Below are 21,252 nucleotides of genomic sequence, written 5' to 3'. Positions count from 1 at the left end.
ATTGTTTTATTGTTCTTCTTTTTGGTCAGCTCCTACTCTTGTCCTGGAACCATTGACTCCTATAAAAGAGGCTCCAGGGACAGCATTTGGCAATGCCACTTTTTGACCTTCAGCAAGTGCTTGCTTTGCTCATTGTCAAACTTGTTCCACTTCGTTTCCATTCAACTAAATTCTTCAACTTATGAGCTGAACAAGTTACCTCTTGTTCTTAAGCAAGCCGTGCCTAAATCTAGTTTGGGATAGATTCTTGTCCTGTACAGTTCTTTAACATTTTTTCATGCCACCTTATGTTTTTAGATTAACCAGAGTGCTTTGTTAAGGTAAATTACATAAATGCCTGGTCTCTGTCTATGCTAACAAGGAATAGGAAAGTTTCTTTATACATTCTTTGTACATATACCTTTTTATCTGCCTGGTTTTTTTTGTTGCTGTTGTTGTTTTGTTAACATTTGGGTAGTGTGTTTTTAGAGGATTGTCTAACAGATAATATGATTAAGGCTGATAAGTTTAAATGGCAAGCTCCATCCTTATGGTTAATCTGACTCTCCCTTACTCTCCACCATAGTTTAGAAATGATTCTTGCCCTAGCTGGTTTTGCTCAGTGGATAGAGCATCGGCCTGCAGACTGAAGAGTCCTGGGTTCTATTCTGGTCAAGGGCACATGCCTGTGTTGTGGGCTCAAGCCCCAGTAAGGGGCATGCAGGAGGAAGCCAATCAATAATTCTCTCTCATCATTGATGTTTCTATCTCTCTCTCACCCTTCCTCTCTGAAACCAATAAAAATATATATTTTTTAAAAAGAAATGATTCTTAAAATTTTAAATGTAGTCAGGGAACTCTAGGATAATGTGTTAAATACCAATCTGACTCCCTGAATTAATAACTTCATTTTTATGTTAATTTTGTGTACACACACACACACACCCATCTTCAATAACAAAAGAAGACACAGTAACATAGTAGGATAATTTTTTTATGCTAGAAAGATCCATTTCCTGCAACTCAAGAAAATCTATCAAGGTTCGGAAAACTTCAAGATTTTTTTACAACTCTATAATTTGCAGAACCATAAACTTTAAAGTAACTGAACGTTACATTTTTTCACATCCCAAAACATCCAATGGACATGTCATTCACAACACAAACTTAAGACCACTCCATGTCCAGATGCACTTGAAACTACACCAGATAAAAGCAGAGTCCTTGTTTTAAAGTCACTGATCAAGAATGTAAACTCAGATACCATCTAGAGAGGGAATCATGAAGAGTCCTTCCTCCTTCAGGGTTCGCAAGGAGTTTATGTTTGGAAGAGACATAATCTTCCCTCAAAGTCTGAGTATTAGAGACATGTTTTACTTCTCAGTCTGCAGGCTAATTGAGCAGAAAAACTTTTCCTGCATGAAAAGCCTAGAGAATGAGAAGAAGACAGGGTGTTTGTACAAATTCAAGATTTTTCTTGGATACATAAAGTGTTAGATGCATCATATAAAGTCTTGAAGAAATGAAAATCCATTTGGGCTTCTGTAGAGTAGGAATAGAGTTTGGACCTTGATGTCACATCAGAATTTACACAAATGGAAAGGTGAAGTGAACAAAGTTGAAAAGAATAGGATATGTGTAGAGGCAAACAGAGGGGGAGGAGATCTCGCTTCTTCTATCAGAGTATTTTTGTTGGTGATTCTGCATTTGGATGACACCGTGAAAGTTGAAGGAGGCTGATATTGTTCACATGAGGATCAGAAATCTCTTCTTTCCACACTGAATTGAGTTGCCCCTCTATGAGAGTGAACGGGTGCTAAACAGTGACCAAAAGTGATGACTATTTCATGAGATAAAAATGTTGAGAACTATAGTTTGGCCAAATCAGGACAAAGAAAGTGATTTCTCTTTGTATTAGTTTGCTAAAGCACCATAGCAAAATACTACAGACTGGGCAGCTTAAACAACAGAAATCTACTTCCTACCACTCTGCAGCCTAGAATTCTAAGATCAAGATGTCAGCAGGTTTGATTTCTCCTAAAGCAGCTGTGGGCAAACTATGGCCCGCGGGCCGGATCCGGCCCGTTTGAAATGAATAAAACTAAAAAAAAAAAAGACCATACCCTTTTATGTAATGATGTTTACTTTGAATTTATATTAGTTCACACAAACACTCCATCCATGCTTTTGTTCCGGCCCTCCGGTCCAGTTTAAGAACCCATTGTGGCCCTCGAGTCAAAAAGTTTGCCCACCCCTGTCCTAAAGTCTCTCCCCTTGGCTTGCAGATGACCACCATCTTGCTATGTCTTTTCTCTCCCTTTGTCCTTGCACAAAAGTTCTTCATCTCTCTCCCTCTTCTTATAAGTACTTTAGTCCTATTGGGTTGGGGTCTCACCCATCAATGACCATTAATTGCTTCTTTAAAGGCCCCATCTCCAAATACAGTTACATTGGGAGTTAAGGCTCCATGTGAATCTTAAGAAGACATAATTCAGTCCATTACTACCTTTATCCAGAAATTTTTTAAAAATTATTCTAAAGGTGATAGGATACTGGCAAATTCATTTTGCAGTAATGTAGCTCTTGAGGTAATGTAGCTTCTTTTATTTCTATTACTTCAGTTCCTATTACAGACCTCGGACCCGTTACTTTTACAACTGAGACCTCTGGGACAACATTAGGTAATGACTCTGCCATTCGCCTAGTGCTTTTGCTATTCATCGTACAGTCAACTCATTCTCCATTCCCATAACAGTTTTTCCTTCTTCATGAGACAGCCTCCATCCTCCTCCATTGCCATCCAAGCACTTCCTTCATCTGAAGAATGCTGAAGCCTCTTAAAAACAAGTTTCCTGTTGTTTTTACGAGAGCAGGCATGACCTTAGTCCAAATCATGAACCTGTCATGTGGTGCATTTGAAACTGTCATGTTATCTTGTGCTTCTCTGAAACGTGTTCTGTGTTAAAGCTGAGTTTAAAACAAATGTGGATCTATTTCTTAACTAGGCTGATTTTCAATAACAGCTACTCCAATGTTCCCTTGGGCATCCAAGTTTCCAGATTTTTTTTAACTATTTGCATGTTATTTTTGTTTCTTTCTTGGTACCTTAAGTACTGATGTATTTTGTTACTAATTTGACAAATAAGGAATTGCCCAAATCTGAAATTTTAAATTGCATGCCTCTTCCTTAGTATGACCCTAACTTCCCCTCCTCTTGCGTCATAGTTGAGCACTCATTTTTTCCCAGTGAGAAAATGCTGTCTGATTATAAGTGCTAATTTTCATGACTTGAATGAGTGATGAGGTGCCCCCAAAGTTCCCTCAATGACAATAAGAAGACACATTGTTATAAAATTAGTAAAAATTTTAAACTATAGACAATTTCCAGGAACTTTAGGAAATCTAACAGGTTTTGGAAAAACCTCCCCTTCATGCCAAAAGCCATCAGACCTAGAGTAACACAAGGCTTTTCTTTCTTCAGCTACCAAAGCATCAAAAAGACCCCATCGTCCACATCTCAGACCTAAAACTACACTGAGCCCTCAAGTACCTCAGACCAAACCTGGTAAATGTGTGACTCCTTGATTTAATGATGAGCCTTAGTAGCCTAATGAGAATGCAAAGCAGTGCCAAGCTCTTACTTTCTCTAAGTGTGAGGTCATGAGGCAGAGTCAATAATGTCTCCTCTTCCCAGGTGTCAAGGAGAATATGACTATGTGAGACAACATGTGAAAATATTCTTTGATATGCATTTAGTGTATTTCTTACTATCAAATTTTATTCAGATCTTAAACCTCTTTAGCAAGCCAATTTATTCAGTTCAAGTAACTAAACAAATTGTAGGCCCCTTTCATATACCTGGACTAATATTGGCAATCGTGGGTGATTTGTCAGCTGTAGGAGACCTATTTTACTTCTAAAACAGTAAAGTTGAGTATATGTTTGCGTGATACAAGCACTAAATATTGATCTTACAAAAGAAAAGATCAAGGTTAATTGGACCTTGAACCCACTACAGGATTTGAATGAATGGAGGGAAACGTGAACCAAAAAAAGGATGGGACATATAGGTGGGGTAGGGCTTGGGCCAGCCCTGCGGGTGAGCCAGTCTGCCTGAAGCAGACTCTCCTACTTCAAAATAATCAAAACATGGCTGTTGCTGACCCTGCCTTTGGAAGGGTCCTTATTCTAGACAGAGTTGAAAGAGGATTTTGAGGACCTGAATCAGGAGCTTAGACTTTATACAGAGACATCAACTGTCTCAACTTTTTTTTTTTCTTTTTCTGGGCTTAGGCCATCTGGCTGAGTATTACAGACTGAGTGACTATCTTTATTCTGCTCTCTTATGTACCATGATTTGGACAGCGGACTCAGATTCTTTCCATAGATGAGTTCTTGGCAAGATCAACATAGTCCACTTCAATGATTAATTTTTATATCTGTTTCAAACATACAAACTACTTATTTATCCCTGTTGACTTAAACATTGTGAGTATTCATGTTCAGCTTCCATAGAAGTACAAGTTGGTCAGATTTTTTAATAGACAGTTTCTTTTCTGCGTGTATATTAAAAAATACATGTAGAGTTTCCTTTAACCAGGAGAATTTCATATTGACTTCTTTAAGATACTAAGCTAGTTCAAAGGCTAATCCTAAATCTGGCTGTGAATATAATTTGGCCAAATTTTCAAAGAACAAACATCTACTCTTTTTCTCAGTTATTTTTTTTTTGTTTCTATAAAAGTAGTATATACAAGTAAGATTGTTTGGATGTGAATGTTCTAATTTTTCACATATTTTAAAATCTCTTTGGTTAACTGTGTTTTTTGGTCAGTTCCTGCTACAGTCCTGGAACCTGTCACTTTTAGACCAGAGGCCACAGGAACAACATTTGGTAATGATACCCTGTGCTTTCAATAAGACTTTTCCTGATTACTGTAAAATCCAGAGTTTCATCTTGCTTCATGTGATAATAGTGTCATCCTTCATGGTCATTCATCTATATTCTCTTCTTGAAATTATGAAAACTGTTTTTAATTGAATTTATTGGGGTGAAATTGGTTAATAAAATTATATAGGGTTTGAGTATACAATTCTACACTACACTTTCTGTACATTGTACTGTGTGTATACCACCCCAAATCAGGTCTCCTTCCATCACTATTTATCCCTCCTTACCCTCTTTTACCTGCCCCTACCCATCTCCCTCCTTCTGGGAATCACCATACTGTTTGTCTGTGTCCGTAAGTCTTTCTAGAAGGATGAAGAGGTTAAGCAAATTTATGAAAACTGTTAAAACAAAGTACCTATTGTTTTTAATAGAACCAGTCATACATGACCACATTAGAACATTTATTTGCCATGTAACCTACTTGAAGTTGTGTCATGTCAGTCTGTTTTATTTAAGTAATGTTTATAGTAAAAATGATTTTCAAACATATCATGGCTCCCTACCTCTAGTCTAGATAGAGAAAGCCATTAACAGCCATCATAGGGCTAAGAGGAGCCAGTATTGTATATCTACATTTCTAACTTTTTTTTCTATTTGCATAGAATTTAGTATTTTTGTTTCAATTTAGGGAATACTATGTCCTTATTTTAATAGTTATGTAAACATGTGCCCCAAATTGAAAGATTAAGTTATAAATCTCAGACTTACTATGACCTTTATTATCCATTAAAATTTAGGGACAGCTCTTAACCTTTTTGTTGCCCAATCAAGCTGTCTTATGAGACTTTGATTATAATTACTAATCTTTACTTATTTAATTTAAAAGTATTTTTGTTTTCAAATAATCTTCTATGATGAAAGAAGATATAAGAGGGGTATATATGACAAAAATCTCAAAGTAAAAAGGCAAATATCTAACAAGTTGTGGAAAATCTAGAGCCACGTTTTGACCTCTAATAGCATCCAGAACCATAGATAATGTAGTTATGTAGTAACCCAAGAATTTCTTCCTTCAGTTTCCAAACCACCACAGCGGAAGGGTCGTCCATGTCCCAGACCAAAAACCACACCAGGTCCTAAAACACCTGAGTCCAAACCAGGTAAACACGTATTCTGGGTTTAGAGTCCCAACAGCCTAATTGAGCAGGATCTCAGGAGTAATATTTGGAGCAGGGAAAGGTAGATTAAGAGAGAGTAGAGCCTTGAAATCACCATAATACGTGGATGAGTAGGAAGATGGGGAGGAATAAAATCAGAAAGAGTGGGTAAAAATAGAGACTAAACAAAAGAAAAAGTCTAACCACAATACTAGTATAGAGGATGCCTGACTTCAGGGTGGTAGTCAAAGATTTTTCTGGATCTAGATCGGCCCATGGACTTTCATGGTGGTGTTCCTAAGGCACCTGATGAAGCCGTTGAAATTTGACTCAGTAGACAGAAAACTCTTCTTTGCACATGAAGGCATGCTCTTTCTTTGCTTAGAATAGAGGGATGCACTATTTGATTCGTCATGAGGAGGCCTCAGTGTCTTTCCAAAGATAAGTTCTTAGCAGTACCCACACATCCCACTTTGGCTTATTAGTTAGATAATCAAAGAAGGGGGAATAAGAAAATAAGTACTTGACTTGATATAACCAAATTTAACAAAAATATTTAAGTTTTTAGAAGATGCTATATAGCTCTAGAAACTATATGATACTAGTAAGATTCATTTTGAATCAAATGTTGCATTTTTCTTTCATTTAAGACAATTACTTGGTTTACTTTTGGTCAGTTTCTACTGCAGACTTTGAACCAGTAACGTTCAGCACTGAGACTTGGGTGACAACACAAGGTAATAACACATTGTGATCCTCCCTAAATGCTTTCCTTCCCATTGTCAGACTCATTCCAACAACGTGGTAGCTACAGGTTCTTTTGTTTCGTAAAGCTGCATTGGCATTCTTTCTTGTCACTCTTTTATATTCTTCATCATAAAAGTATTGAAGATTTTGATTCTTAAAACAAGTTATACCTTGTTTCTCAGAGAGCCATGCATGAACCTAACTCAAGTCATCTGTTATGCATATAACCATCTGAAATTGTTTTATAATTTTATGTGTTTTTTTCACCAATGTTTTGTTAAAGGTGGTTTAAAAGCAATTATTTTGAATCTAACAACTATTATGGTGTCTAGGAGTTTCTTTGTGGATCTAAAGATCTACTTTTTTAAAAAACTATGTGATATTTGTTCTTTGATAGACATTTTAGTGATTACTGGTCTTATTTAGTAAAATGTCAAAGTTTGTATTTGGGTATCACCACCACAATAATATTTTAGCAGTGATTCTTACCTTTTTATTCAGCAGAAGAGTCATAAAAATGATTCTTCACTTCTTGAGTTAATAACTTAATTTTATATATGACTTATTTCCAATGAATTTCCAATTTTAAAAGAATAAATACTATTATTATAATAAGGGTGAAAATTTTAAATTAAAAAGTTAAAAAGACACCTTTCCTAAAGCGTAAGAAAATCTAATAAGTTTTAGGAAATTGAGAGCCACACATCATGCTATCCATAACTTCCGAACTACAGACTCCTTAGTAACTGAAGGTTTTCTTTCTTCAGCTCCTAAGCCATCAAAACGGACCCGCCGTCCACGTCCTAAACCTAAAACCACACCAACTACTGAGGCACCTCAAACCAAATTGGGTAAATGTGGGTTTCTGGCTAAGGGACTGAGCCCCAGCAGCTTTGGGGAGCCTGGGGTTGATGTCCATGGGTGGGCGTGGTAGCCCAGGTGAGCCTTCTGTGGGTGAAGGCACAAGATGACCTGCTGCTGCTGCCACTGTCGAGTTAGCAAAGGAAATCATGGCTGGGGGAGGCCTGTGTGGCAGCTGAATTCCTTGTTCTTCCTGCATAAGTATCTTCTCTTTTAATAGATATTTTATTTACTTTTCCTTATTACATTATATTCTTCTATTAAAGACAAAATATTTTACATAGAACCAAGCATTTTTAATTGAAGAACCAAACATTAAGTGCCTTTCATCCCTCTAGAGTCACATCAACAGCTGTGAGGATATCACAAAAGTAGGCAGCTTGTTTTTACTTCTCATCCGTGGTATAGTCAAAGTCAAAACCTACCCCAATATGAAACATTCAGAGATTGAACCAAGGCAGTGTGTCTGCGCAAATCTAGCTTGATCTTTCTGCAGGGGCTGTGAATATCTGCAGAGAAAGAGAGAAGTCTGTGAAGGACAGAAGTAAGGAGTTAGAAGCAAGTTGGGTCTTAAAATCATGAAAATGAACAGGCAGAATAAAGGGGGTACAGAGGCCAACCAGAGGCATGGGCTTCTGGGAAAAGGGGGCCCTGCTTCTAAATGGTGATGATAGTGCTGTGTTTGGAAGGGCCCACAAGAGTAGTAAAAGAAAAATCCTTGAAGTTATGACTCAGAAGTTTGAATCTGACCCTACAAGTATCATAGGATACCACATTTTTGTGATCAGAGATGTGCTCTATTGGGCACCACACACTGAGTGAATGTGCCTTATCCTGATTTGTTGGGTGCCTAAACTAAGTTTGAGCCTATTTCCAAATTTGAGTTTTCAATGAGATGAACATGGTTCACTTTGCTTTATTCTTTATTCTTCTTTCAAACATAAACGCTATTTATTATATGATTCTTTAAACATGCTATTTTCCTAAAGCTTCCACAGATATACCAACAAGTGCCAGAATAGTTACCTAAATATATCTATATATATAAAAACCTAAGCAACCATTCAACCATTTGACCATTCAACCATCAGGGGGCAGACACTCAACTCACTGACCACCAGGGGGCAGATGCTCAACACACAGGCATGGAAACATGGAATAGACTGATAAATCTCAGAGGAAAGGGGAGAGGGGGAGGGCGGGAAGAGAGTAACCAAAGATCTTATATGCATACTAGAGGCCCGGTGCACAGATTCGTGCACCAGTGGGGTCCCTCAGCCTGGCCTGCCCAGATCGGGCCAAAATCAGCATTCGAGGGGTCCCAGATTGTGAGAGGGCACAGGCCAGGCCAAGGGACCCCACCAGTGCACGAATCCGTGCACCAGGCATCCAGTATTTAATAAAATGTTTAAACAAGTTTCCAAGAGCAATAGTTAGAATTAGGTACTTACAAGTATCATGTTGACTTTATTGAGATACTTGTTAGATTTGTGTTAGGCTATGACTGACTATCTCATTAAAGAACATTTACCTGGCTATAGGATGGCTGAGCCTTTAAATAACAAGTATTTAATTTTAGAAAAACATTTAAAACTGCTGTACACCTCTTAAAGCAGTATTATATGTGTAATATTTAATTTGCTGACTTTCACAAGTGTTTATTTCATTGCTTTTTGATTAGTTCCTATTACAGATCTTGAGCCTGGTACTCCTAGAACTGAAGCTCCAGAAATCGTAGGTAATGAGAATGTGTGTCCTTCAAATAGTGCTTTTCCTACTCATTGTCATACCATTGTAGTAACAGGTTCTCCTTCATCTTAAAACCATCTCAACAACTGTTGTTAATCCATTAGTCTTCATCTTGAAATTATGCTAAACTCTATGTCAAGCTATCTGTTGGATTTATGAGAACTGTGCATAAACTAATTTCAGGACATCAAACTGCCATGTAACTTCTCAACATTGTGTCACATGATCATGTGCATTTCTCTTTCAAGCATGAATTTCCATCCATTCCTTACTTACACTGCTTATGTCACATCAATTCTGGAAATACCATATTTCTTTGCTCATATTATTTTTTATTATATTTTATTGTATTAGTGTCTCTGTGATTATACTGGTGGATGTATTATTTCAATGAATAATATTTTTAGTTAATTGTTAAGATTTTAAATGTGCTAAGTCTTGAAAGTTTAAATGACAAGCTTATATGACAGAGTAGACTGACTCTTCTGACAAGGTTTAAAAATGTTTCTTAACTTATTGAATCAAGGACCACTTTAAAATTTTGATGAGCACAGTCCATTTAGTATGCATTGATCCTTATGTTTTCAAACATATGAACTCATAATTGTACTGTGGTTATTTAAATACTAGACAAAAATAATAGGCACTTATGTCAACTTGTACAGAGGGAAAGTAGACTGATAAAGGCTTTTCCCAGTAGAGTTAGAAAAGTATATATTATACAAATGTGCAAAAATCTTGTCCAGGAGAGTTTTCCATATTAGCAAGAGTCGTATAATCAAACATCTTGTTAACCATAGTATTTAGTGGAGTACAATGCTATATCTAAGGAGATTAATGGGTACTTGGCCATTTGGTCAAACGTGCAAAGAACAAGTGTCTCTTTTCTCAGTTCTGAAGTTTAAAAATTGACCTCTGAAATTAGTCATCAAAAGAATTTTTAAAATTTCTTCAGCTTATTCTATTATTTTTGGCCAGTTCTTCCCACAGTCCTTCAACCTGTTACTCTTACATTACGTAATGATATTCTGTGTTTCTTATCAACTTTTCTGCCCATTGTCAACCTATTCAATCATCATCATAATCAAATTGTCATCAGCTTCAAAGGACTGTCTTGTCATTCTCTACTGTCCTTTGGCTTTATTTTTCTTCTTCTTAAAAATATTGCAGATTCACCCTAGCTGGGTTTGCTCAGTGGATAGTGTGTAGGCCTGTGGACCAAAGGGTCCAAGGTTTGATTCCAGTCAAGAGCATGTACCTCAGTTGCAGGCTTCTCCCTGGCCCAGGCCCTGGTCAGGGCTCATGCTGGAGGCAATCGACTGATGTGTTTCATATCTATGCTTCTCTCTGTCTTTCCCTCTCTCTTCCACTCTCCCTAAAAGTTAATGGAAAGATATCCTTGGGCAAGGATTAACAAAAAAAAAGTATTGCAGACTCTTAAAAGAAGTTACCTATTTTTAAAAGCTATCCATGGACCAGATTAGAATGTTTGTGTTATTTGAATTTTTTTCATGTACTTTTGTCTAAACAGCTCTCACATATAAAGCTAAGTTTCAAATGCAGTGGGTAACGTCTGTATCTTCTCTAGACTAAACTAAACATAACAATTAGTATAGTGCCATGGATTCCTTGGCATATTTAAATTTCTTGGTGTGAATTTAAGACCACACAACCTACAGCTTGACTATAGTCCTTACCTTTTTTCGAAGTTAAGACTCTTCACTCCTTGACTTAATTTTATGTATTTTATCTCTCAAGATTCTTTAGTAATTAAAAGAAATTTAAAAAATAGAGAAAATATTTTAATCTTAATAGTTATATAACTTAAATTTCAAGGAAATATAACATATTTTAGAAAATCAAGAGCCTTATTTCCAAAACCACCTTCACTAGAGTAATCCAAAATTTCTCCCTTCAGTTCCTAAAACACCACAATGATCTCATCTTCCACATCCCAAACAGATTTTCCAAAGCAAGCTTTCATATTAATTAAGAGTCAGAAAATCAAGCACCTTGGAAAACCTCATGTTGACCATAATAAGATGTTTAACTGAGTTGAAGAGTTGTGACTACTTTCTGCAATGAATTATTCCTAGCTACAGTTTGACCAAAACTTCAAAAAGAAACTATTTACTTCTTGTCCATTCAAAGGTTTAAAAAAATTGTTTGTCATTTGAAACTAATGTTTTGAAGGAAAAATTAAGACTTTCTATGTGTGTTTAAACTTTCTCATTTTCATGTTGTTGCTTTTGATTAGTTCCCACTACAGGCTTTGAACATGTTATTCATAGTTCTGAGGCTCCAGGAACATTAGGTAACAATTTTTATGACCTCATTAAACATATTCTTGCTCATTAAAACCCATTCCATCACTGTCACAGCCAGAGTTGCTCTTGCTTTCTTAGGCTACTATTGATTGTCATTCCATTTCATACTTCATCATATAAGTAGTCAGGATTCTTAATTCTAGTGTTACCTATTGTTTTTAACAAATGTCCTTGGATCCAGTTGAGGAAATCTATCTGGTATGAAACCCCCTTTAAAATTTTATTATATGATTCAGTGTGAAGAGTCTGAAGATCAAATTGCTCTCCTTCTATTTGGTATTTAAATCTATAAAACAATGTCATCTAAGTAACGTGAACTTTCTCTGAGCAACTTTACTTTCTAGAAGGTCTGTTTGATATTCTCATTACTCTTTTCCTATTTTAAGGAATGAGGATCCCTTATTGTATTAAATTATCAAAAAATGTTGCCTCCTGGAAGTGCCAATTCTAATAAATATGTTACAGGCTCTGCAACCTTTGATGAATTTGGCTATTCATTATTTTCCACCACAGTATAGCATTGTTCTTAATCTAAGTAGAAATTTCTCTGAGTATCTAATTATGCATATTAATATTTATTCCTTTAATCAATAAATTTTATGTATTAAATTGGACTCTAAAGGACCTTCAGTGATGATAAGGAACAAATTATGTTAGTATAATAAATTTTTTCACACTTTGGAAATCAACTCAAGAAACTGTCTCATATGTTTTAGAAAACACAGGTCCTATGTCTGATGTTGGTGGTTGTTTCTAGACCTTCAAACACTATAGTAACCAAGATCTTCTTTCTTTAATTTTAAAACAGTGGGGGCGGGGGGGGGAGGGCGGGAAATCCTCCTCTCAAACTTGCATCTTCCTGAAGCTTCTCCATTAAAAACAAGAAAATCTATGGTTTCTGGTTTAAGAGTCCTTCCAGCCCATTGCAGTCGGGCCCCAGGAGTGACAAATAGGTGTCTTGCTAACTTGCACTTCTCACCTCTATGCCTTCTAAATAAGAAGGTGAAAATAATGGTTAGCATGTCTATGACTACAGGGTTGACCAGAAGGCTCATGGTTGGGAGACCTATGTGGTAGCCAAATTCGTCATGTGCCCTGCATAAGGATTGTCTCTGACAAAGGATGTATCTTATTCAATTTTCTTACTATTTCATTTCATTCATCTCTTTTTAAAAAGTGCTGCTTCTTTGGTTTATGTAAACAAACATTTCCTTGGTCTATATGCTCTCAGCACCATATTAGCAGTTGAGTGGGGTGGGGTGGGGAGCTGAACAGAGATGGAGATCAAAATAAGAGTGTGTTTTACTTTTTGAACAGATGATAATATAATTATGGAAAAAAACCTGTTCTTGAGTTTTTTTAGATATAAGACAATTTGCTTATACAAAAGCAACTTGTTTAATTGGGTGGTAAAAATATGCAGAGAAAATATTTAAAGGAGTCAAGGATCTATGTTAAAAAAATAGTTGGACTTTGAAATAACTTTAGGATTTGAATTAGTAGATGAAAGGGAGGGAAAGGCAAAAATAAAACAAAAAGTCTCACCCCCTACTGAAGGTACCGAAAAGGGCAGTCAAACAAAACACTGTTAGGTGACTCTGAGCATTATGTTAATGATACTGTTATGAAATCAGCTGTAGGAAGCTCTTAAAAGCCCTTGTGGGAATTCAGATTCAGATGCAATAATTAACGATAACCTGATTTTTTCAAATAGGCTCTTGCTTTTTCTAGAAGGATGCTTTAGGTCAGGGGTTAGCAAAAATTCTTATGTGAAGAATTAGTGAGTATTTTAGACTTTGCAGGCCATTCAGTCTCTGACACAACTACTCAATTCTGCAATTTAGCCTGAAGGCAACCAAAGCCAATATGTAAATGATATGTAAATATGCCTTGAATTATCTTAGTTTGTGGATGTGTCTTTGTTCCCATAAAACTTCATTTGAATTTCATACCACTTTTACATGTTATGAAATATTACTGTTCTTTTAAATATTTTCCATCCTTTAACAATGTACAAAACATTCTCAGCTCACAGGCCAAGCAGAGGAGGTCCATAGTTTGCCAGTTTCTGCTTTAAATAATGCATAGTCTGCATGAGCTCTCCATCATCCTGCTATTTTGAGGGTCTATGCATTTCAGTTCATTGCTACCCTTGTCTAAAACCTATGAAATAAATTATACATAATTGACAACTTAGATCCTCTTCTTTCAGCTCCTACTGATCTTCAAACTCTAATTTTGAGACCAGTGACATCACGAAGCCTAGAAATGACACAAAGTCAACCTGGTAAATAGATTGTTTTATTTATCTGGATATACTGTGAGCTTCAAGGGATAAACTTCAAGGGTTGTATTTCCAAATATGAAAAAAAAAAAACCCACAAAAGAATGCACATTTAACAACTCTCTCTACATATTGTATGATGCTCTTTCCATGATTGTATATTAGTGTTAACTTGGTAATGCATCATGTTTATGCTATGTTACTCAACAGTGTAGAAAAACTTACCTTTATTTCACTGTTTGCTCTGTTTCATTTTCGATAATAATCATGGATCTGGTTAAGTAATACACAAAACCACTTAAAAGAACTGATTTTATTCTCTACCCTTGGTTTTCACGAACAGCTGTGAATTCGTGGTGCAGTTTAGCAGTAAGCTTGATTCTGTTCTGCCACGTGAGAAGAATGCTAGTTCAACTGTGACCATCGAGGAAGGAGAAAGTTCTCCCTTCAGAAAAGATAAAAAACTTTACTTATACAATATAAACCTGAACTTATTGCCTTCAAAAGTGAAAACTAAATTTTTAAAACATCCTTAGCAATGCTGTTGTTACACCCTAACATTTATCTTGAAACATTGGATCTTATTTTTTATAGCATAGGATAGTAATCTTATTCATCTCCTTTGTGCATCTTTTAATTAGCTAATGGCATTTGAGTACACATGTTGGCAGCACAAGGTATGGTTGTTACTGGTAACCTACATTTATATAATTGTGAGTTCAGTTCAGTTATCAGAGCTTCTTTTGGTTTTAGTAATAACGTATTATCATATCGGCTAGCATGGAGCAGTTATAGGTACAAGGCACTTTTCTAAATAGTTTGCATTCATCCATTCAATGTTCACAACAACCCATAGTGATCAATTGTATCATCCTGTGTTGTTTTTTACTAGTTTCTGAAGGCCTGGAATATGTTACATTTAGCACTGAGTCATCAGAGGGAGCTAGAGGTAAAAATGTTTCCTAATTGGAAGTCAGGTATATGTGCTTTCTCCATCTCATTGTGGAAGTCCTCTTTGAATGCCCTAATGCTTTGTGACATTTCATAGCTCCTCGCATCTTGTCCGTGCTCATCCAGTGAGTCTTGAAAGTCAAACATTATATAGAGAATATTGTGCTGTCTGCTCTACTACTATGCAAGTTTCACAATTTCCTTGTTTAATTCTCTCAGTCGGAATGTAAATTTTACATTTTTATGTCCTTATCACTTTTTCAATATAAATATGCACAATATGCTATTTTTCATTTTAATATCACTTGTAGTATTCATCCTCATGCTTCCCAAGGACTCATTCTATGTCTTTTTTTCACTAGAATTCTTTTAAAAAATGTAAGGAAGTGAAACAAGCTGCTTTGCTCCAGGTAGAAACTGCTGTAGTGTGTGTGTGTGTGTGTGTGTGTGTGTGTGTGTGTGTGTGGTGTGTGGTGTGTGGTGTATGTGTGGTGTGTGTGTGATGTGTGTGTGTTTTCCCACATTGCCTTTATTTCCTGATTTCATTCTGCCATCTTAAATTGTAGTCATCTTCTTAATCACCTAAATGTTATTCTCACAGCTGTATCTAGTAATCCTTGTTTTCACATTAAGCAATATTCCATTACAGAGTACTATGGGCTGCCCACCACTAACCAGACATTCCGTTTCCTCCCTAGCATCAGCCGAGACAGATTATGTAGATCCCACTTCCAAAGCACCACTCAGGCCAGAGGAGCCAAAGACTGAAGGTGGTAAAGGTTTTCATGCTTTGATTCGTTTAATTAAACAATATTTAGGTCACGTATATTATGTCCATGGAACATGGAAGTCAAGCTGCTATACTTGTTCTTCAACTGAATAGATTTGAAGAGCTATAGCTTCCAACTTCTTGGATTCTTAACATGATAATAGGCTCTCTGAATACAGAAATAGATTTCAGTTTCTCTGCAGTATCTAAATATTGAGGCATAATAACAACTGATAACCAGTTAATAACAGTTAAAACATAAATATTAATTGGGTTAGTTAGGGTTAGTTTTATAGGATAGAATTTCCACTCTTGGTTCTGTTTTTTCTTGTCTAAATTCATTGTCCTATCTGTAAAAATACGATGCAAAATCTTAAGAGAATGAGATGTGTTGATATTAAAGAAAAATACTTGACTATAGCTGGACATCTGACAATTTTTAAAATTGTTCTCCTTTTTTTGATACAGTTGTGGAATCTATTACAAATGTGTCTGAACCACCCGAGACCGCGTTAGGTAATGACATACCTAAGCAGCTTTTGTCCTCATTGCCACCATCATCTGAGAACCTCAGGTTCTCTCTCATTGTGCATTCATGTTGCAACATCATTTCTAGATTTTTCTATTTATAACCATTGTCCAAGAAGTCTCTTTGTTCACTCAGTTTTGTATCGAGACCTGGTCTCTGTCCCTACTTTAAGTCAGTGAAACTATCAAATCTAAAGCATCTTTTCCCTAACATTGCATATTCTGCCAGCTTGATGTTGTGTTGAATATTTCAGATAATGTATTTTGTATAACGATCCATTCATACTTTCTACCCTGACAACACATTTTCCGTTAACACTCATTCCATCATGTTCATTTGCATGTTTGATGTTTTCTCTGTTATTTAAGTGAAAGTCAATGCTTCTTGAATTGGCTTAGCTTTATTTATCACTTTTTTTATTACTTTGTTTTTCCCTTTATGGTTACTATGGAATATATCTTTCTATCATTGTTGAGGAGGTACTAGGGTGAAGGGAAAATTTTAAAAATAAGGACATTACTTACTTTGAACATATTTTTATAACCTGTCATCTCCAAGCATTTTTTTTTAACTAAGGCATTATGAAGAAAGAGGAATGCTATTTTTGCTGCAGAGTTGCAGTTTCTTTAAAAAAAAAAAAAAAAAAAAAAGTCTACTTGTTACCATCATTTCTGTCGTCTGTACTTAAGGTGTGCAAAGCACCATGGTAACCTCAGTTATTCTCCTTTAATGAGCATAGAGGCATCAACTCCGCCTTCCCAAACTGTAATCCTACTCAGCCCAAGTGAGCCTCAGACTGGACCGGGTAAATACATTATTTTGTACTTGATGTAGAAGGTGAGTGTTTGCAGAATGGAAGAATGGAAAGGTAACAAGGGCACTGCTTGACGTTGGAAGCCCCACCTTCACCACTCAGCTCACAGTTGTCACTGCCCCTCTTCTCATCTGTCCATCACTTGTAGCCGTCACATGTTGTGAATAATCTTTACGGTATGGCTGAAAAACACCTTTCAGCTGCTGTGCAAGTGTTTAACATGGGAAGTAGTAATGTTTCTGGGGAAGACCACTTCTATTCCATTGAAATATAAATAGATATCCTAATTTTAAGTACTTAATCATCTTGACTAGTTTGACAAGTTCTGTGGTCATGTATTAACAGAAACAAGTTTCACCACACAATCCAGATAAAAGGTATTACTGCCTGTCACCTTGTCATTATCCGATCCTTTACTTCTTTCCACTCCTTCCTGCAGTGGTTTGACCGTTCCACTGCATGCAAATAAGAGAAACTGAAATCAAACCAGTGACTTTGAAAAATCATAAAAGGTTTACTTGATGGGGGAGTTGGGAATTAAGGAAAACAAGTCATTAACATCGATAACTAAATATGCTTCTGATCATAAGGAAAAGCCCTCTCAATATTTATAGACTCTCTTGGAATAGGAGTTTATTACACATAAGTCCAATCTTGTGTTTTGATTGCCATCGGACTTTTTATATGGCTCTATTTCCGAAGAGAGAGCTATTTATTTCACTCATTGTTCACAGAAACATCCTATGAAATATTGAACCTGTGTCAGTTAGCTCAAGCTTTTTGAAGTTTATTGTTTTTAAGAGCTGTAATAATTAAATTATTGAAATGTTTAAATGTAAATACTATTAGTGATTCTTATCTCTTTCTGAATCATTTTTGTGGCATTGCCTCATGATATGCCTTTACCTGCAAACTATTTTTCCTATTCCGTGGAGGAAGCAAATAGCCTGTCAGGAACCTCAGCAAGCAAGGAAGTTGGGAGTCGGGAAATCGTAAAGCTGAAAGAAACTCTAGAATCAGAGAATCTTAGAATTGGAAGGGCTCTTTAAAAATTCTGTGCCTTTCTGCTGGTGGGAATGCAGACTGGTGCAGCCACTATGGAAGACAGTATGGAGTTTCCTTAAAAAACTGAAAATGGAACTCCCATTTGACCCTGTGATCCCACTTCTAGGAATATATCCCAAGAAACCAGAAACACCAATCAGAAAAGATATATGCACCCCTATGTTCATAGCAGCACAATTCACCATAGCTAAGATCTGGAAACAGCCTAAGTGCCCATCAGTAGATGAATGGATTAGAAAACTGTGGTACATCTACACGATGGAATACTATGCTGCTCTAAAAAGGAAGGAACTCTTACCATTTGCAACGTCATGGATGGAACTGGAGAGCATTATGCTAAGTGAAATAAGCCAGTCAATGAAGGAAAAATACCACATGATCTCACTCATTCATGGATAATAGAGACCATTATAAACTTTTGAACAATAATAGATTCAGAGGCAGAGCTGCCTCAAACAGATTGTCAAACTGCAGTAGGAAGGCCGGGAGGGTTGGGGGGCAGGAGGGAGGGGGGTAAGAGATCATCTAAAGGACTTGTATGCATGCGTATAAGCATAACCAATGGACATAAGACACTGGGGGATAGGGGAGGCTGGGGGACTGTCTAGGGCGGGGGGATAAAATGGACACATATGTAATACCCTTTGTAATACCTTAAGCAATAAAAAAATTAAAAAAAAAATAAAAAAAAAAAAATAAAAATTCTGTGCCTTTGCATGCATATTGGCATAACCATTGAACACAGACACTGGGGTGGTGGGGGCTTGCCTAGGGTGGGAATGGCTTGGTGGGGGAGTGGGGATCAGTTGGGGAAAAAGGAGACATGTAAAACTTTAGTCAGCGGTTCTCAACCTGTGGGTCGCGACCCCTTTGGCGGTCGAATGACCCTTTCACAGGGGTCACCTAAGACCATCCTGCATATCAGATATTTACATTATGATTCATAACAGTAGCAACATTACAGTTATGAAGTAGCAACGAAAATAATTTTATGGTTGGGTCACAACATGAGGAACTGTATTTCAAGGCCCAGAAGGTTGAGAACCCCTGCTTCAGATAAATAAACAAACAAACAAATAAATAAATAAATATTCTGTACCTTTTGATGGAGATCCTGCGCTGTCACCCAGTGATTAGCAAAGGGAGCTCTAACACTCCAGGTTGCAGGCTCCTAAACCAGTGTAACCTCCAACATATCCTGGTGTTTATCTCTCTACAGGCAAGAAGAGTCCACTAAAACCATTGCATGCCTTGCATATTTGACTTAGTTTCCTGAGGAAGTCTCTGCAGACTCTAGAAACTTCTAGTATCTAATAGTTCTTATTTTCAGCAATCTTTTTGTAAGGTACCTGGAACTCCCTGACCTTGGAAAACATTTTGTTAGTCTTACCCTCTTACACCAGATACACTTTAGTCCAACTAAATGAGATGTTTCCACTAACTGCAACCTTGCATTTGATAATTCCTTTTCCCCAGCAGCATAGACTGTTCATCTTCTTGGTGAAGAAATAATTGGTTTTTATACCGAGTGTCCTAGAACTCCTTTGGGAATTGCCCAGCGAAGGAATGACTTTCTTCAGTAATCTTTGTTTTAATTTCTGTTCAATTTCTCTTCCTCAGTATGACCAATAAAAATTATTTTCTTTAATAAGATTAATTTTTCCATCAGCACTTGCCACTAAAATACATTATTTTTTTCTAGGTATATTTGGAATGTGACATGTTAACTTTAAAAAAAAAAGAAATTGTATCTATTTGCACTCAAAATATGTATTATACTGGGATAATCTGATAAAATGATGTAAACGTGTAAGGATGAATACTTGTTATTATGAAATTTATTTTAACCTGTTTAAAAAGTACTTAAAGTAGATGTTTCTAGAATTCTAACAGCTTCATTTGCCAGCTGAATATCTTGGATGTCGTTTAATGTTCCCTCTTGTTTTCTGTTGTAACAAGAAATTATCTTCCTATACTTCGCAGCTGTATGGAAGATTTAACTGCATGAATTGTTGTGTATGTAGCTCATCAGTCACTCGACAAACATCTCTGAGAGCCTAGAGGCTGTTAAATAACTGTGATTCTTGCAAGAGCTCAAGAGCTCCAAGCCTTATGTCCTTTCTTTTAGCTCCCAAGCAGACAGCGCGCACTCCTCCCAAAGCAAAAACATCTCCACGTCCAAGAGTCCCTCAGACACAGCCAGGTAAATACACATTTTACATTCTAGCCTGAAAAGTTTGATGTTAGTGAAGTTGTTCTGCTGAATTATTGTGAGTTGGGTTTTTTAACTCTGGTAAAACAGGTCTTCCATTGAAACCTGATAAATATTTACATTTGCTTTTATACTGAAAAGTGTATTATTGGAATAAGTTATTCCAGAAAGTTCCCTAGTATTGTATTATTTTGAGTGGGGGATGGAGAGGAATGGAATTTCTTAAGAGTAACCTGTCTACTCTCTCTGCCTTTTCCAGCTTGAGAATCCCTAATGCTTCCATGGTCCTTGAATGGGCCTCCTCTTGCCAATCACCTAGTTTGTTTTTTGGTGTTTTTTTTAAGTTTTCAGTAGATTTTATTTAACATTAATGTCATGAAGAATAAACATATATGTCCTCTCCTATAACATAACAATTATATTATATTGCTTTGGTTGTTTTGCTGTAAAATTTTGATAAGGACCCAAATAAGATTCATTATAAACTATTTTTTATTCTGTTCAAGAAGCTCTCATTTGAATGTTTAACTCTAACCCAACTCTTAACCAACTCTTCTCCAGCTACCTCAGCCAATCTCCATGTTGGAATACCATAAACTTGACATGCCTCAAAGAAAGCTTATTGTTTTTCCACCTTTCTGTTACACCTGTGACAGGTTCTCACCACTTTATATCTGATTCTTACCTCTTTTTCTCACCCAGCCTCTGTAGCTCATCTGTTACTAAGTATGGGGCATTCTAGCATTGGTGCCTACTCCACGCATCTACCCAGTCATGCCTAGTCTATTGTCATCCTTTAACTGATCTCCCGTGTCTCTTCTCTTCTAATTTCAAATACGTCACCCCTTCATGATGAAGTGACTGTTTAATTCATTTAATCAGTCATTCAACAAATATTTATTGCATTCTGACCATGT

The 21,252-nt window shown here is 36.5% G+C and overlaps 1 protein-coding gene across 1 annotated transcript in view; it reads left to right on the top strand.

The window, feature by feature from the left end:
• Positions 1-21,252, top strand: part of ABI3BP (ABI family member 3 binding protein) — a gene marked incomplete at its 5' end in the record, with an annotated part of 259,565 nt that overhangs the window by 166,598 nt on the left and 71,715 nt on the right. The window contains 12 exons of the mRNA XM_081086424.1: positions 2,601-2,660; positions 3,461-3,544; positions 4,814-4,873; positions 5,947-6,030; positions 6,705-6,764; positions 7,542-7,625; positions 9,317-9,373; positions 13,924-13,998; positions 14,888-14,944; positions 15,645-15,716; positions 16,184-16,231; positions 20,252-20,326. Coding sequence (XP_080942550.1) covers positions 2,601-2,660; positions 3,461-3,544; positions 4,814-4,873; positions 5,947-6,030; positions 6,705-6,764; positions 7,542-7,625; positions 9,317-9,373; positions 13,924-13,998; positions 14,888-14,944; positions 15,645-15,716; positions 16,184-16,231; positions 20,252-20,326 — 816 coding nt within the window. The remainder of the gene's footprint in view (positions 1-2,600; positions 2,661-3,460; positions 3,545-4,813; positions 4,874-5,946; positions 6,031-6,704; positions 6,765-7,541; positions 7,626-9,316; positions 9,374-13,923; positions 13,999-14,887; positions 14,945-15,644; positions 15,717-16,183; positions 16,232-20,251; positions 20,327-21,252) is intronic.

Source organism: Myotis nattereri (genome assembly GCF_964212035.1).
Source record: "Myotis nattereri genome assembly, chromosome: 3".
Lineage (NCBI taxonomy): Eukaryota > Metazoa > Chordata > Mammalia > Chiroptera > Vespertilionidae > Myotis > Myotis nattereri.
The sequence above is the reverse complement of the archived record's forward strand: the minus strand, read 5'-3'. Positions and strand labels throughout refer to the sequence as shown.